The 18,692-nt window shown below is 44.1% G+C and overlaps 1 protein-coding gene across 2 annotated transcripts in view; it reads left to right on the top strand.

Moving 5' to 3' along the window:
* Positions 1-15,599, top strand: part of atg9b (autophagy related 9B) — a 29,976-nt gene extending 14,377 nt beyond the window's left edge. Inside the window, exons 6-15 of one of the 2 annotated variants that reach the window (XM_064347013.1) lie at positions 3,527-3,668; positions 4,968-5,716; positions 6,023-6,176; positions 6,403-6,582; positions 7,200-7,448; positions 8,222-8,451; positions 8,624-8,726; positions 9,305-9,389; positions 9,809-9,974; positions 11,033-15,599. In XM_064347013.1, coding sequence (XP_064203083.1) covers positions 3,527-3,668; positions 4,968-5,716; positions 6,023-6,176; positions 6,403-6,582; positions 7,200-7,448; positions 8,222-8,451; positions 8,624-8,726; positions 9,305-9,389; positions 9,809-9,954 — 2,038 coding nt within the window. In that variant the 3' untranslated portion in view covers positions 9,955-9,974; positions 11,033-15,599. Of the gene's footprint in view, positions 1-3,526; positions 3,669-4,967; positions 5,717-6,022; positions 6,177-6,402; positions 6,583-7,199; positions 7,449-8,221; positions 8,452-8,623; positions 8,727-9,304; positions 9,405-9,808; positions 9,975-11,032 lie in introns of both variants that reach the window. The other variant, XM_064347011.1, reaches the window with a different exon arrangement.
* Positions 15,600-18,692: the final 3,093 nt, after the last annotated feature.

Genomic DNA, 18,692 nt, shown 5'->3' with positions numbered 1-18,692 from the left:
GCTGGCCACCGCGTGATCTGGAGTCCCAAACGAGACTTAAACTTATCACATTTAAAGAAAAGACTCGCTCTCTGTTTACCATTAAATGATCCTCTCTGGACTGGAACTAGAAACCCAGAAAAGGATCTGGGATAGAGGCAAGTCCTTGTCTCCAAGCATCATGGGATTTAAGAGTCTCCACCTTCCTGTCTGGAGTGAATGTCTTTCCAAATGTGACACTCAAACAGATCAGATTAGGTTGTGCGTCTACAGCAGGGCTGCCCAGCCCTGTTCCTGGAAATCTATTGTCGTGTGGGCTTTCACTCCAACCCTAACAAAGCACAACTCATTCAACAGCGTGAGATCTCATTGAGCTGCTAATAAGTAGATTCACGTGTGCCAAGTTAGGGTTGAAATGAAAACCTACAGGACGGTAGATTTCCAGGAACAGGGTTGGGTAGCCCTGGTCTGCAATAAACCATGTGGTGTGTGTTGGCTTATGGAGGGGAGCGAAAATACTAAGTGGTAAACATGAAGCGTGGGTGAAATGGGCTGCGCAGAAATGTTTCCATGCCGCGGAGCTCCAACCTGTTTTTAATTTTCTGTGCATTTCAGTGTTTTGAAATTGGATAGCTGAGATGAGGGGGGGCTCCTGTGCTATGCAGGAGGGCTCATTGCGCAACTCCAGGCCGTGTGCTGTAAACACTCCGGTATCTGGAGAGTGGCCTTTTTTGGTCTGGGGTTCTCTCTGGCCGTTTTAGGGGTTAACTCTCCCCGCAAGGGCTGTATAATCACTATCGCGGCCAACCGGATAGTTCAAAACGTCAGCTGTAGGAATTCAGAAAGCTGTTTCCGAGTGTTGTGGAGTTGTTAAAAGTAGAAACGGTGCTTTTTCACTATTGCCCTTAAATAAAATGTAATATCTCTTACATAGATAGGCCTATATTGTGGCCTTATGTATACGTGATAACTGTACATTTGCATACATACATTTTGTAAATACATGTATGAATTACCTGATGTTTGACTGGGCCACTGGTCTAATTATTTCCAGTCTTATTGCCGTGGCAGCTGTCATGTTCTCGGAATAAATCTGAGGGTTCTGCAAGCGAGACTTCCTGACAGCTGAGCAATCTCCCAGAATGCCATGGCTCTGCTTTGCCTTGCCTGTCTGAGGCAGAGGTAGGACCCTAATGAGAAGGGAGCTTGTTACCAGCAGGAAAGGGCCCACAGCTTGTGCTCATCAACCACATTGTCAGTGCGCAGGCTTCTGGAAAGACGACCAAAGTCCCCAGTGCTCCTCAGCAACCGATCACTGCCTCTTTTTCCCCATGACAATCGGCGAACACACTGCCTCGTGACTATTGACACATTTCATTTTTTAAACCTTTAAAGTGTAAAGTTTTTTTCATGGTCACGGTTCTAGAACTCTATTGCTTTCAGTTACCAGTAGTGATTGTTACATCAGCATTACAATGCTCTGTTAAGAACATTCTAACAATATGTTTGTAATCTTACACCTGAGGGCTTAAAGAAAATTCCAGGAAGCTTTATTTTGCCTCTTTTTAGAAACACACTGCTCAATCATACCACCTGGGGCTGTATCTGTAATATGTAATCATAGTTTACCACACAGCTATCATGTAACTGGTGCTTGAAATGAATTAGGGGGAAATTATTTTCTGGGGGAAATTATTTGGAGCTAAGCCTCAGGCAAATGCCTAGCTGAATGTAAGAAATTTGTATGTACAAAACATTTAGATTGACCCTAAAAATCACAAATCACATTAGTGCATGGTACGTCCATCCCATGGAGTTTAAGTGTCTCTGATCTGACAACCCTTTTCTCTGCTGCCTTTAGAATGGATAGGGAATGTTGAAACACTGATCCACTGTTTTGGACACCACAGCAGAAAAACTGTTTGGTTTTAAGGAGAAATGACTTTACTTCAGCCACAAAGGCAAAAAACATGGATTCCCTGGAGTCACCCCAAGCACAAGTATTAATGCAGTGTGATCACAAAACTCTAAACCCTTGGAATATTCACAGAGGACCTTTCTAACTAAATTAAATATCTTCCTTTCACCCTTGGTTTGAAAGACTATGATAAGATTGTAACATTAATAGAGCATAACATAAAACTAATTGCTTAATCATTATGTTTATGCATACTCCCCTACAGTATGAAATTATTCAGCTGTCTGCCATTATTGCTGAGAATCAGTGTCTAGTACTGGCACCTTTTTCACACATAGAGCTCACAACTGAAGAGCGACTCACTTGTCAGCTCAAACTTGAGTTAACAGCTTTTTATAGTCACAGGAAAGCTGTTGGCTTTTTACTGAAGTGCACGCAGGTGTTGTGTCTAAACTCTGTAATGTGTCATTTACAGATGGGTTCTGCACGGTCTGAGAATCCCAGTTAAAGCAGACAACATTCAAATAGTCTGTTGCAGAATTCATATTAGCAGTTAAAAAAACAAATAAAGCATATCTTATTGTTTCCTAGCCATCTGTTCAACCAAGATTGTAATCATTCTGTATATTCGATCGTCTGTTGTCCTATCATTTTTGCGTCCTCCCAGTAAACTTCATATTTTGTAGAGAAAAGTCTGCTCTGTCAGACGTGATTATCATTAGGGGAGATACTGAGGAAGAGCACCTGAGCGCACCGGCACACTCGGGCCATATGAGGCTTAACGTAGCGCGTCGGGAGTAGCACCTGGGGGGGGGCGGGGGGGCACAGACACATAGTCTGAAGCTCTTGTTTCTTTTGCACAGGCCCCGGGAGGCCTGTGAGACTTTTAGGCCCCGATGAGGGGGACCTGCTGACTTCTCCTTTCTCTTTAAATCACGCTACCCAGCGTGTACGCACAGCGAGCGTTTAGCACCTGTTTTAAAAGCCGTTCGGCGGCTCCGGCTCCCCCCGGCGGTGTGTGTTTGTGCTGCGAGGTCGGCGCGACCGCTGCTGTGTTCAGCTTTATCATTGTGGGGCAGTACTGCTCAAATATATAGTGTGATGCAATGTATATGGCATCACACCATATACATGCAATATGGTGATCTACGAACCCATCAGAAATAGAGATCTAACTATCACAAATAATTATATTGTGGTGTGTTCTGTCTGTCATACCTTCAAATTTATGAAAGACAGAATACACCAGAATTTCATAATTTGTGTCCATAAATCATATTCACTCTGTAGCTACTACATTACTATTCATTGTATTTGACACACAGCAACAAATGTGTCGTGCTGTGTATGTGCACATTTTACACTACACATTCACAACCATCTCAACTGCTGATGTACGTTACAGTATTATAAAAAATTGTTATTTTATTGTTCTTTTTTCAGCGATGGCAGCAGTTAGACGCCTCTCTGCATTAGCCCTCACCGTAATTGCTGTTATTATTTGGCCGCTCTCTCCTGCCGATGCCAGCGTTGGCGACAGCCGCAGAGAGAGAAAAAAGAGCCGTCTGCTTTAGCGGCTTCTCGTTTTGCCTCACTTCTCCTCCCTTGCGCTCCGTCTCCGTCTCCCAGGATCCAGGAGAACAGCTGGATCATCTTCCTCCTCATAATGGCCGCCACCTTCTGGGTTTACCGGCTCATCAAAGTCTTCTGCAACGTCCTCAGCTACTGGGAGATCCGCCAGTTTTACATCAAAGCCCTGAAGATACGGATGGTAAGACCGCTCGGCTTCCTCCGCCCTCTGGATAACGAGGCGGGTGGTGGGTGGAGCCGGGGCAGAGGTCCCAGCAGTAGGCTCCCACAAGCCTAAAGGCAGAGGTCAGAGCTCAGATGGGCGCTGCCAGCTGAGGAAGCAGCCACAGTTGCTAGCTCAAGGTTTTTGTCTATTGACTGTTACTGACATCCAGGCCCTGAGTAAAGACGAGTTGCACGACACTAATTAGCTGACACACAAACCCATCGTACAGGGATGACTCTATTCCCTGTTAGTGTTGGAAAGCTGCAGTCTGCAAGGCCCTAGTTACTCACAAGCTCTGGTCAAAGTCTCCGGAAGGCATGCGTTATCATGGAGATAATCAAAATGGCACATTGCAGGCCTACCAAGTGCCTCTGTGTTATAGGCGCTCGGTCCTACAGGTTGCCTGGTGTCATCAGTGAGAGTTGCTAGCGCTCCTGTAGCATGCCGTGCGGCTCTCATTGTGTATAACAGTATGGCTTGTGTCTAAGTTTATCAGAGCAGTGTACGTGTTTCAGCCACCGTGCTGCCTGCGTGGATGTGGCTGGCCTATGCTGGAGTGATGCGAGAGCATTATAAGGCTGGCCATTCCAGATGGGGAGATATCACCTACACACTCACTAATGAGAATAGCAGGGTCAGCTTACATATGTGAGAAGGGTACGCTGACATGTCTCAGTGTCTAATGTTTAATTATGTAGCATCATTGTGTGGTCTGTGATGACTCCTCCCCCATGATATACAACTGATGAAAGACTGAGAATGTCAAGGTTTCATCTAGCTGTTGTATCAGGTTTTCCTATTCAGAGCAGCAAATAAAAGCTATCTTTACAATACACCAAAAGGCAGATTAGTTATTTATGCTGGATTTTTCTGCCCTCATGAAATTCACCCTGACAAGATATTACCAGTAGATGGAATATGGAGTACTTTTTTATATCAAGCATTGTAAACACAGGAAGGTGTTGTATTTGATAATACTACAGCCCACATAATAGCACGTATGATTCAGTATAAGTTTCAACGTGTGTGTGTGTGTGTCTGTGTGTGTGTCTGTGTGTGTGTGTGTGTGTGTGTGTGTGTGTGTGTGTGTCTGTGTGTGTGTGAAAGGCCAGAGTGCTGAAAGTATTATCCAGTGCTGTACCTTTCGCCCCAGTACTGAACATGGAGCATTAGATTTATCTCGGTTTTTGCCTTGAGCTGACAGGGCAGGCTTGAACACAGCCCGGCCTGGTCCCTCAAGCCTGTGCTCACTCTCACCCCATGCGCCCCCTGCAGGACGAGCTGTGCAACTTCACATGGCAGGAGGTACAGGGCCGCCTGATCAGCCTGCAGCGCGAGCAGCAGATGTGCATCCACAAGAAGGAGCTGACGGAGCTGGACATCTACCACCGCATCCTGCGCTTCAAGAACTACATGGTGGCCATGGTCAACAAGTCCCTGCTGCCCGTGCAGCTGCAGCTCCCCCTGCTGGGCGACGTGGTGTTCCTCACGCAGGGCCTCAAGTACAACTTTGAGCTCATCCTGTTCTGGGGGCCCGGCTCGCTCTTCCAGAACAAGTGGAACCTGCACCCCAAGTACAAGCGGGCGGGGAACCGGCTGGAGCTGGCCCAGCAGCTGAGCCGGGTCATCCTGCTGATGGGCGTGGCCAACCTGCTGCTCTGCCCCTTCATCCTGGTGTGGCAGGTGCTGTACGCCTTCTTCAGCTACACGGAGGTGATCCGGCGGGAGCCGGGCAGCCTGGGCGCGCGGCGCTGGTCGCTGTACGGCCGCCTGTACCTGCGCCACTTCAACGAGCTGGACCACGAGCTGCACGGGCGCCTGGGCCGCGGCTACAAGCCCGTCTCCAAGTACATGAACTCCTTCACCTCGCCGCTGCTGGCCGTGCTGGCCAAGAACGTGGCCTTCTTCTCCGGCTCGGTGCTGGCCGTCCTCATCGCCCTCACCGTGTACGACGAGGACGTGCTGACCGTGCAGCACATCCTGACCGCCATCACCGTGCTGGGCGTGGTCATCACCATCACCAGGTGAGGAGGTGGGGCGGGCGGGGAGGGTTACGCGTCAAACGTGTTCACACCGGTGAGGGGAAGCTAAGGTGATCCCAGCCCAGGGATTTTGAGGAGGTCTTTTTCTCTGCTGGGCTCGTCTAATACTGTTCAGACAGCTCTGTGTCTGTGTTGCTTGTTTTATAAGTCATTTGCTGTTAGGACACTGCTTCCTCTGTCTCTATGCAAATACTTAAATACTAACATAATATACTCCAAGCACTGGGGTTTAAGGATGGAATGAATGGTCATCATGCATATGTGTGTGCGTGCGTGTTTGTGACCCAGGTCCTTCATCCCGGACGAGCACATGGTGTGGTGTCCTGAGCAGCTCCTGCAGTGTGTGCTGGCGCACATCCACTACATGCCCGACCACTGGAAGGGCAACGCCAACAAGAGCGAGACCCGGGACGAGATGGCGCAGCTCTTCCAGTACAAAGCGGTAAGAGAGCCCCGTCCGGCCGGCGAGCCTCCCACCCAGCCGGAGGCACAAATAAAGACATCTGTCAGCTAGCACAGGCTCATCAAGATCCTGTTGCTCACCATGTCTATGTAAGAGTTATTATTAATGGGAGTTTCTAAAGCATGTTTAGTGTGTTTGGGTAGAGAACGTCTGTGCTCAAGTTTGAGTTGTGGTGTGATGTTTGTGAACACTTGTGGGCCCTCAGGTCTTCATTCTGGAAGAGCTATTGAGTCCTATTGTCACGCCCTTCATCCTCATCTTCCTCCTGCGGAACAAGTCCCTGGAGATCATCGACTTCTTCAGGAACTTCACCGTGGAGGTGCTGGGCGTGGGCGACATATGCTCATTTGCCCAGATGGACATCCGTCGCCACGGCAACCCCCAGGTTCGTTTCTCTGCTAATCTGCCTGCATGAGTTGGCACTGTTTGCGTAAGAGACAAACACAGATGTAGCTGCTCTGCAGTGAAAATACAGCCACTTTTCGTTTTGAACTCACCCAGTTCTGTGCTACACTGTTCCGTATACTGGTGTTTCCCTGTGTCCATGCAGAGAAGGGTTGTAAGAGAATTCGGGACTGCAGCACAAATGAAATCCTTGTCTCATTTCACATAAAGATATAAAAATACACAGATATAGGGCACTAGCCATCACAAAGAAACTCACTCATACAAGGCAAGCACTCAGGACACACTCACACACGCATGCACACACACAAACACACACACACAGTGACGGCAGTGAAGTGTCATTGTGTAATTTTAGGGTCCCGCAACTACCATTGAAGCCAAGAAACAAACAACAGTAAAGACACAAATGTAATTTTGTCAGTAAATTGCAAAGTAGTTTGTGACTAATTTCCACAAAAAGCAGATACACACCCTTCTCCCGTGACAGTCTTTGCTTAACCCTTGAGAGTCGGGACGGCGGTAAGGCCACAGGCAGCGTCCCTAACGGACCTCATTTTAAAGCGAACCTCTCTCTCCCCCCCCCGCCCCACTCAGTGGATGTCGGAGGGCCAGACGGAGGCGTCCGTCTACCAGCAGGCGGAGAACGGCAAGACGGAGCTGTCGCTCATGCACTTCACCATCAAGAACCCGCGCTGGCAGCCGCCGCAGGAGAGCTCCGTCTTCATCAGCCACCTGAAGGAGAAGGTGCAGCAGGACGCCGTGGGCGGCCCCTCCGCCCAGCTGCTGCTGTCCGAGGCCCCGCTGTGCACCTCCCTGCTGTCCAGCGAGTCCGCCACGGCCGGCGTGAGTGCAGCGCCGCGCAAACCACTCAGCTCTCCACCAATCGCAGGACGCGGTGCTGACGTCAGGCGGAACAACGGCAGTGGCGATTGGTGCATACATTCTGGCTGTGCTGCCGGGGGATCTTGGAAGCACAAGCCAGAAATTATCCACCAATCAGTGTTGGCGTTGTTCTGTTGGCTGTTTACCAGCGTACTCCGTGATTGGTGGAGCTCCTCTCAGATTCCTGTGTGAATAACAGGATCACGCCGCCTGAAGCAGACACTTCAGGCTGGGACTCAAGCAGCACTTGCCATTAAATTTGACTTACAGTTGAACACAGACTCAGTGTGGCAAGTTCTCAAACTATTAAGACAAAAAAAGAATTCTTGCTTTTAATTGTTTGTCAAAGTTTAGGATGAACGTGGATTGAATTGCAGCCAGTCTTTGTAGTGTCACTTTTTTTGACAGAGTTTGACAGCCAAGTGTAGTGTTACTCACTCATGAGAGATGGTGAAATATCTGCCAGGATTGTAGGAGGGACATGATTAGGGGGTTTAAGCATTATGGTTTCAGGAACAATTAGCCGTCATTACAAGTGAAGCAGAAATTAAAATAGCTTCTCATTAAAAACAGAGAATGTCAGTTAATATACCTTTATTCATCTAGTACAGAGCCAGGCTGAGGACTTTAGTCAATGTTTGAATTTGACTTTGCCTGTGGTTTTACCTGCGTTTGTGCGTGAGTGTGTTTCTCTACGTTTACCCTCTGTCTGTTCTTCACACACGCGCGTGCAGCCGGACAACCTCCTGGCGAGCGTGCTGGCTCACCCGGTGCTGACATCATCGGGCCTGCCGGGACGCGACCGTCGCTTCGTCCCGCCCAGCACGGCGGCGTCGGCGGCCGCCAGCGTCCTGGCCTCGCTGTCGGCCTCCCAGCTGCCCCCGCGACCCCGCCCCCACGGCCCGCTCCCAGCCAACCACTCCGAGAGCCCCATGTACTGCAGCGACCGCACCGCCGTGGACAGGTAACCGCGACGACGCAGCCGCCAAATACACCACTTTCGTATTTTTTTCGTAAAAAACAAATGTAATTAAAAGCCACTGCACAGATGTGAAACACTCTGTCTGAACACTTAATTGATTGGCGGCTTAGTTGATTGACAGTCGTACAAACCAGTGACTGTTGTTTTGGGTCAGCATGTACGTGAGTGACTTGCGGATCCGCAGTCAAACGAGCTCCACCCTGCACTCGGAGTTTGCCTCTGCTGAGATGAGCCTCCACGCCATTTACATGCACGAGGTGAGTAAACCTGACGCGGTCAGGTGGTGTGGCAAACTCGAGAAGTGCACACAGCAAAGATCGAGGGAAAAAAAACGTGTGTCACTATTGGCCTGTGTATAGAAAGAAGAAATACCTCAATCATTAAGAGACTTTGTTTTGTTGCAAACCTGTGATTAGATTCTATATCTTAGAGCTAGCTATGTATTGTTTTTACATATATTTTAGTATGTGCTTTGCAGATCCTCTAGGCCTTAGTGTAGCTGGACTGGGATTTGTTTCTGTAGCCCTCAGGAGAATCCCCAAAAGTTCACGTGTAAGTTGAATTGTAAATAAATAAACCGGGTCATTGTTGTAATGGTAATAAAAGTGGCAGCATTAGGACTAGGGGACTCTCAGAACTTGGGTTCATTCAGTAGACAAGGTGTCATAGAACATTTTGGAAAGGGGCTGATGGGAAGTGTAGTGTGGAGCACGTCGAGCACAAATCAAAACCTAAAGTTCTGGACTACATCAGCCTGGATGCTCTTGGTGAAGTGCTTTGTGAAGCTCCCCTGGTTTGCGCCCAGTGGAAACGGCTGTGTCTCGGTCTCTCACAGGTCCACCAGCAGAGCTCCCAGCCCCAGCGTTCATCAGGGCAGTGGCAGGCTCCGGTGCCAATGAGAGACCTGAGCAGCCATGCAGGTCAGCGACTAGCAGGTCATGCACCCCCTGAAAATAACTAACATCTTACTAATGTTGGTCTAACTTGGCTTCACAGAGCAGCAACCCAGGTGGGACCATTTTACCACAATTGCTGATTGGATGCTTTTTCACCAATCATAGGGCTACGCTACTGTTCGCTGTGATTGGTTTCTTACAGTTCGTTTTTTAACAGTGCCAATAGCTTTGTAAAACCTAATAAAATAGTGTCTGTGTCTTTTTTATTAGCGCAACTCTATGGTATTGTGTACATTAAATGCTGTATTACATCCAGCTGTGCTGGACAGCATTAGCAAAAACTGAAAACCAGGAGCATGTTGATGAGACACAGGTGAGGTCACGATCAAGATTTCTTCAGGGCTCTTTTGGGTCTTGACTCCGCCCTCCTGCCCCGCCCACAGGTGCTCAGCTGCATCCCGTGCATACGGGAAGCATCTCTGTCCCCACCCCCCTGAGAGGCTGGACGGAAGAAGAAGAGGAGGAAGAGGAGGAAGAGGAGATCAACAGTGGGTCGCCACCACGTCAGAACGCGGGGAGCAGCGGTTGAAGTGCCTTAAACATCCTGGGGTACGTGCATGCTCCACGCTCCATGGGAGATCCGTATTCATTTGGGTTTCCCGCAGAATACAATACACAGGTAGTAAGTTCAGTCTTTTGGTGGATCTCATTTGCCCTTTGGTCAGGAAGTGAATAATGTTTGTGGGACTTCTTCCTCTCTGTCTTATGGATATTGGCCCTTCTGAGGCAGAGTGATCATAAAAGGTCTGTGAGTCTAACTAGCTGTTAGGGAGCAGTTTTACCTGCCGTGTTTCCCTGCGTGCAGTATCATTCTCCACCAATGCCCAGTGCAACAGCTTCTTAATACTCAGCCTGCTTTTGGTATTCAATTCTAATTAAAATTATAATTTGGAATTGCCAGCATTGTTTAAAACCTTTTCTTTTGAGACGTAGCCTTCCAGGTGGTGGGTCTGTAGAGAATTTGCATCTTTGCTTTCAGAAAGTACCATACCGCAGGGATATGAGTGTGCATGGGGGGCTTCATAACTGTACAGCTGTTTTCATTTCTTTCTATATCATTCTCAGCTTTGCTATAAATGCAACTGTGATTATCCATGTCTTTTTGAGGGTGGTCATTTTTTTAAAATTAAATATTTTACATTTTCTATAGTGTTCTATTTACGTTTCACAGGCTCAGTGTCAGTCTTAAACATCTGAGTGTGTCTTATCCTAGATTCCCTGTACTCTGGGTAACCAGTAGGATATACATGGAATAATTAATGAGACTCGTCCTAATTGATCCATTGTTAATTAGTCACAAGATGGAGAAAGCTTAGTAACTGTGAAGACCACTCCTGTGGCTAAAGAGACCCCTGGTGGACATTTAACAAATTGCATGTTTTTGGAACAAGGTTGAGAAAATATGTTGTATATATTGTTGTACTGCCACCAAACTACTAAGATGTTGAGCACAAAAGACCCAACCTTATACAAATGAAAGATACTCACTATCATGTGAAAGCCAAGTATATTGAACTGATTATTTATAATTTCCCAGGTAAATGATGTTGTTGATTGCCTGTGTAAACACATTTTTTTATTCTGAACTATTTCTGTTTTGTTTACAGGTTTTTACAACTTTTCGTTTTTTTTTTTTGTTGTTGTTAATTTTTTTTCCTTGAACGTTGTGGCCTTAGATCATCTGTTCGAACCTTACCAGTGTTGGCTTTCGGACAAGTCTGTCGAGTGCAGTGTGCGGTCGCAGGAGACCCCTCCCCCTCCCCTCCCCCCCGCCCTCCACGCCCCACCTCACACCCGTCCCAGAGGTGCAGCTTTTTTTTCTTCATCCCCTTGTTTGTGATGCCTGAGCGCTTGAGAAGCACCGCAGCTCCGGGCGAGTGCTGTTCAGCAGTGGACCCCAGTCCCCTGCACTTTCATCTGGACCTCGGCGAAGGGCGGAAGGCAAGCACAGTGTTCCAGACGTCCTCGTGTTACACTGACATCAGTCAGGCTCTCTCCGGGGGGCCACGGTCAGCTTTTTCCCGTTTGCTGAAAGGACGTGACGCAGTCTGCTTACCCGTGCGTCTGGGTCGTTCTTCGGACTAGCGGACTGTCGAATCGAAGGTGTGTTCTCGCCAGAGTGAGAGAAAGCACGTCTGCCCTGCTGAGAGAGCTCAGTTTCGGCATCCAGTGGAACATCCTCGCTCACGGGATCACCAGGCAGGAGCCAGCACACCGCTCACCCGTACGTCTTCCACCGCTGCTCGCTTCAGCACGGTCGCTCTCCACGTGCGTGGGATGAGGCTGAATTAGATTTTTCACCAGGAGGAGTCGGCGAGGTCCCTTGCGTCGAACACTGCGTTTCATGTACACTGAGCACGATCGTGCCGCCTGGCATTGGAAGAACACTGCCGACCGCCCTCAGTCAGGAGGACACCAGCAGAAACCGAATTATCGATATCGACCCTTTCCTTCAGTATCAGCAGACCTCACCTGCGGCAGCCCGCTCGTGTTCTTTGAACCCTAAACTTTATTCTCGACTGATGTCAAGTCAAGGTGCTGCCTAACATGTAAAAAGTAAGAACAGTCGTTAAAAATGTGGCGCAGCGCTCACTCAAAATGGACCGCAAAGCAATTTCATTGTTCGAGACATTGATGAAATGTAGACGTTGCTCTGCATTTCCACAGTGTTGACATTTCAATGGTGGCCATTGCACAACGTTCATTTAAGCTGAGCGCTGCACCTGTTTTTCCTGCGTTCTCCCTCTTCTTTGTCAGGACACCGTTAGGTGAGGACGCGTTCCTCTACCTCAACAGAAAATTATGGAGCGGCTGATGTGTACTTACGTGTGACAAAGGCCCAGCAGGGCCAGATTTGAGGGTGTTTTAGAGTAGACAGATTCCTACTGGACGGTGCTGTTCATCAGGGTCGCCAGAGTACTGCTGCTAATGGCAATATCATTGTTGAGAGTAGGGTAGGTATAACTGATTGGAGATTTTCAGTGTTAATTCTTGGATGTTGATTTGGTCGCTGGTTTTTTTTTTTTTTTTTTTTTTTTTGCTTGTTCTGTATATGCATCATTCACGTTTTGGTTTTTGTCAAAAGTCTCTTGGAACAAAATCCTCCGACTGCTTCTTCAAGCTTGGGTCTGTGGAAGTTATGAACGAATTAGGAATTTTGTTTGTTCAGTTTCTTCACCACGTGGTCACAGGGTGGTGAGAAGTTGCCACAGCTACCCCACACTGGGTGGCTTGTAATGTAAAGTAATTAATGCCAAAGGTATTATTTCTATTTTTGTATATTTATTTATTCTGCTTTAATCCTCATGACCATTCAATTCCAGCACAGCTGGCTAATTGACTGGTTATGGAGGCTTCGTTTCGCAACATATTTCTATGCGATTATACTTCTGAAACCCTCTTGTCACGCACCGCACATTTATAACTTGATTTGATGTTAATCTTCGTCTGTGACTCGATTTGTTTTCACTTTCCAAACAGCCAAGTCCCAAGATGACCCAAATACAGGAGCATAGTCCATGTTTGCAATGTTTTTTATATATTTTTATTTTATTTTTTTGCAGTTCCTAAATTGTACGGTGGCATACAGGACTATGTGCATTAGAAGGCTTGACTATTTCTCATTTTTAACCACAATTTTTATTGCTATTGCTAAACAAAAGAAAACTTGCAGGTTTTATGCTTCCCCCTTTGAATACTGAAGAGTCGGGGCCTTTTAGTTTAAGGTTGTGTTATATTTATGTATCAATTGAGCCTACAATTAAGATTTGGTCCCTGGAGTATTTGTTCAGCCATTTGTTCTCTTAGTTCAGAGAAATGGCTAGTCCTTTATATCGAATGAAAAGTCTCCAGGAAAATCTACTTTTCCAACTGAACGATTGGCATCCCCCCAAAAAACGTTTATATATTTCTATTTATATTTCCCAATGTATTTATATGGTACATTTGTAGATTAATTTAAACTTAATGTATTTATACCAAAAATTGATTGATGCAATCCAGCAATTAGAACAAAAAGACGCACCTGAGAGGTGAATCTTTTTATTGAGACAAACTGCTCGGCCCAGTAAACATAGGACATTATCTGTTATGGTTGGTTTGAATTAATGTTATATGTTTCAGATTTATCTGTTATGAGTTAAACCACTTGGCAATTTGTGTTCTCATGCTTTATGATATGGTGTGACTTGGATGTCATGGAAGTTATTAACCAAGTGTCCCCACCCCCTGCACGCACACAAGTACTATCGCATCCACTGGCCCCCACTTTTCCCAAGTCATGAAACAGCTTAACAAGCATTTTCCCTCACGCTATCTTTGTATGCATTTTATTGGTAGTAAAGCAATACAAAATAGAAACGGATGATCAAAAAAAAAAATCATGATTATCTCTTTTCATTTTAATATTATCATTGTACAAAGGATCCCCTTTCATTTTCTATTTTTTATGAAGCTATAGCAAGTGTTGATTAAGATGTTTGTACATAATATTGAATGTATAACCTGCCTGTAAACCACGTAGAACTGTACAGTTCTTTTCTTGTTTTGTTTAGATTTCTGTAGTAAGCAGAGTTAAAAATAGAGCTTACTGTGTGTTAAGCTAACATTTACTGAGCATTTTGCACTGAGAAAAAAATGTAATCAAGTAACAAAATCTGCATTGTGGTTGGAAGTAGCACTGGTTGCTATGGGGTCTGCAGAACTCCACCTGGGGTGACCAGTAACCCCCGACTACGTTCAAAAAAAGAACTGAAAACCACACAGTGTTGTCTTTTTAGGATGTAGGGAAAAAAATGACAATAAACCTTCATGCAACACTACATAAAAAGAATATGCGCCTCTATTGTTGGGTATTGCTGTTGATATTCATTTGCATTTAGTGTATTCCGGAAGCAAAGGGTAATTGGAATGGGTAAAGGCAGCTAAAACGTTGTCCTCCTATCGGATGTGTGATTGATTCCACTGCTGCATTCATGGACGCAGATCTCCCCCAACTTTGGGAAAACATTAAATGGCCTCGCCAAATATTACCATGTGTATTGGATGCTACTATTAGTGTCCCCCTAAAAAAATGTTTTTTAAATTTATTTCCTGTTTGTTGCCGCCACTGCACCCCTAAAAAAAAAGAGAGATCTCTGTCCTTGCCTGCAGCCCTGTGCTTCAAAACATGTACTGTAGAATTGTAGAATCTGTTTCACCTGTTTGAAGTCGTTTTGCTGAATGCCTTAGGGAGTAGATTAGCTTCCATTTCATGATTTATAAACCTGTGAATGCTCCAACAATTTATACTTCTTAAGTTTTTTTTTTGGTGGAGGGGCTGTTATTTTTGTGTGAAAAAAAAATAGCACATTGAAGCAGTTTTTATATTGTTTTCATTTTGCGGCTTTTGTAGTAAGTGTGAGTGCTGAACTAAATGTGTTGTGGTACAAGGTGTGTGAGTGTTTGGGGGGGGGGGGCTTTTCTCCATAGTACATGTTTCCATTACACTCAGCAGATGTTATGTTAATAGGGACAAGGCGAGGGCAAGGCTTCTGTGTACTTCCTGTGTCTAACAGCCGCACGGTTAGCAGCTCCTGTAGCAAACGGTCAGGACAGACCAGTTTGCCTTTATCATGGTCACCTTTAATACAATGCTCATACTTCATCCCTTAATAAAAATGCAATGAAGGGTTCGCTCTCATTATGTAATATCCCATGTTCTTTCCAGTGAAGCACGTACTGCCTTTGCGCACTTGTCGTCTCTGTATATGTATACTAGCAAAAAGTGAATCCATTAATCCTAATGCATCTCCCTGCCCATTATCTGTACCCACTCCGATATCTTCCTGTCCACTATAAACCAGTTTAAAAAGCAAAACAACTGGTCCAAGGTGCTAAGTGCTTGGGAATTCATATTTATTTTTAATATATATATATATGTATATATATATATTGTTTGTTTGTTTTATTTAAGATACACCTGCTGAAGACAAACCATGCCATTATGACTCTGTTCGGCAGATTCTGCTTGGTTTACACTGGTTTCATGCAAGGACAGCTTTATGAAACATCTTTCAATTGAGTTTTCTGTTGCTCAACAGAAAAAGACAAAATCCTTTTTTTGTGTGTATTTAATGGATGTAGTGTGTTGAAAGATATTGTATTTGGTTTACAATAAAAAATGTTTTGCTTTTGTTCTCGTTTCAGTTTTTTTTCCTTGTTAACCTTGTATAAATCCTTGCAAATCCTTGTTTTTTCATTGAGCCAGAAGATGAAGATGTATTTGTACCTTTTAAAAAATTTTTAACAGGAGTAATATGATGTAAAATATTTAGTTCCTTTAAACTGAACACTGCAGGCCTCTCACAATGTGTCTCTTCTGTATAGATTTTCACTTCTGATGTGCAGCCCATGAAACAGCTACCACTGATTAGTGAAAATATGAAATACTATGTAAGCTATGCCAGTAGTTCAAAAACACGGTCTTGGGGAACCATGTGTATGCTGGTTTTCACTCCACCACTGTTGTAAACACAGAATTATGAACACATTGTTTTTATTAATTGCACTTCCGATGTTTTGAGGGATAGCTTACCCTCTTAAGCAGGGGTGCACGACAAGGGCTGATCGATTTCAGAATTAAGGGAAAAAAATATTAGAGAACTTAAACACATGTATTCGGCCACCTTAAATGCTCAAGAGATTGGCTGTAACAGAACTCAACAAACGGGTCCCTACGGACCGAGTGTGAGAACCGCTGAGCTGTGTGCTAACTCAACCGCCCAAGTGACCAACGCCACATCCTCCTGAAGAGGGCAGTATAACAACTTGAGCTTTCCAGATAGAAAAGAACTTAAAATCTCAACTAGGATTTAATAGACTTAATATCTTAATATGTATCTGTTTTCTATGTATAGCTCACATATTAAAGTAAGTGATCTTGTGGTACTCTGGATAGAGATGCAGATTGCAGATTCAAATCCTGATAGGGACACTGATTCCGGCAGACTGAAAGGTTTTATTTCCAGAAGAATAAACTGGTAACACACAATGCAAGAGCATTCCACAGATTGTTCACCAACACAATATGTTTGTTTTATATATTGTTTTAATGATTCATTTATTTTTTTACACTTAACATCTGCTCTCTATTTGAGTGAGATAATAATAATAATATTATTATTATTATTATTATTATAAAATGTCATCAAATTGCTGTACGGAGAAAGTTACCATTACCAATTCTTCCAGTTCTGAATTGCTAGTTGTGCTTTAAACTATTTATGCCTTTGATAAAGTGCAACTAGTAGTTTGCAATCTGGTGAAACAATGACAACAAATAACAGTTTAAAAAAAATATCAATGGGGAACTAGTCTGCAATGTAACTGAAACCATGTAGCCAGAGTCCCACGGACTGGTGCACTGTTGGCCATAGCATTCTTGAGGGGGGGGGACTCGGTCCGTATGGGTATTTGCCACCTCTTTATACTACAGCGACTCATCTCATTAATTGCTAACTAATTGACATTTTTGTAAATGCAATAATAATTGACTATTCCAAATTGAAGGAGAATGGTTCAGATCACAAACAATTGTCTGCGATAATTGAGATTGGATTTTCATTCTGGTCATTGCTTTACAAAGATCAGAATGTTTATCAGAATGTTCATCAGCATCTGGACAAAACTTTCAAAACTCACATTTTCATCATGATGGTTGAAGAGGATTCCAAAAGTAAGCAGAAATTAGCAATTTGGTCTATGGTATTCCAGTGTGTTGCAAGTACTTTACATGTATTAAAATATTTGTACAATCTGGATTCAAATAATTTAACAAGATGCTCACACAACATTCAACCAGATTCCACTGAAATGAAGAAATACCACAGACATAAGATCAACACAGAAATGTATTTATTCACAATCAGTTTTGTACAATTCAGAAAATGTGCAAAATATGATTTTACTGTACATACCTAAATTAAAACGAAACGGTGCAGTTCAGTGATTGGAATAACACAAGATGTGCTAATCGTGGTGGGCTTGATTAGTGATGCCTTCTCTCTGCTTCTATGCAGTTCGGGTGCCACTGTCTCCCTTGTCTCTGCCAGCGATGCTGGACCCACCCCCGGGTCGAGAGCCCTTGTTCCCTTTGTTTCCCCCAGAGCCCTTATTCCCTTTGTTCCCTCCAGAACCTTTGCCGGCCTTACTTCTTCTCATCCGGATCTTATGCTGTGAAGAAAGACATTAATAATCGATAAGCAATTTGTTTTCTATCACACCCAGTTTTGTTAAAAAAAAAATAAATTAAAAAAAAACATATTTTGAATATTACTTGCGTTATTAAGGAATTGTGTCATTAAGGAATTATACAGAAATTGCATTATTTTCAGAATATTAAAAAATATAGCTCCTCAGCAAATACATTATAGACATCTGCAGAGGAGGAAAAGATTATATCAAATGCCATTAAATGTAAAAATAATGTAAATTTGCCAAGCAAGAGCACAGTAAGAAACTAAAAAAGTCCCCTGCCAAGAATGAGAATGAGCTCTCATTGAACCAATTAAGTACTTTAATTAATTTTTTTTCTATTTAATTTTATTTGTATAGCGCTTTTTACAGAGAACTGTTACGAAGACACTTTACAGAGTAGCAAGGCAAGAGGACTGACCCTTAGAACACAGTGTACTTTGGCAAATTTTTGCTATATTTGCAATGTCACTTTTCCGTAATAGTGGAGACAAGTCTTTCTGGATCAGTCTCAAACGGACTGATGCTTTGCAGTACCCTGGTTACAGTACCTGTAGCTGATTCGTGGTCATGGGTTCACATGTGATGCCAGTTCTCTGGGGTATACTGCTCTCAAGTACCGGCTGAGAAATCGCCATGTTGCACATAAATGATTTCTGAATAAGTGGAGAATGTCATAATTAAATCATTGTCAAATAACATGAAATTGTTCAATTTTCAAAAGATATAATGCAGTATTATTAATTGCAATAGAATTAACATTTTTTCTATAAGAATAACATTGTACTATGGTAATTAAAATAAAGCTTCCATTCTTTTAAATGTATTTTCAATAACACAATCATGCATATATTTATATAATGACAACACGTATAATAATAATAATAATAATAATAATTATTATTATTATTATTATTATTATACTTTTTAGTTTTGCATCCCCCCACACTTTTACCCCATAGTCCTTACCCCATTCCTTTTTAAGGGACACTGTTTGCCTGTCTGTTCTTCTGTGCGTTCACAGATAGTCTCATG

The sequence above is a fragment of the Anguilla rostrata genome, chromosome 8, assembly GCF_018555375.3.
Source record: "Anguilla rostrata isolate EN2019 chromosome 8, ASM1855537v3, whole genome shotgun sequence".
In the NCBI taxonomy this organism is placed as follows: domain Eukaryota; kingdom Metazoa; phylum Chordata; class Actinopteri; order Anguilliformes; family Anguillidae; genus Anguilla; species Anguilla rostrata.
This window is presented reverse-complemented; position numbering and strand designations above follow the sequence as displayed.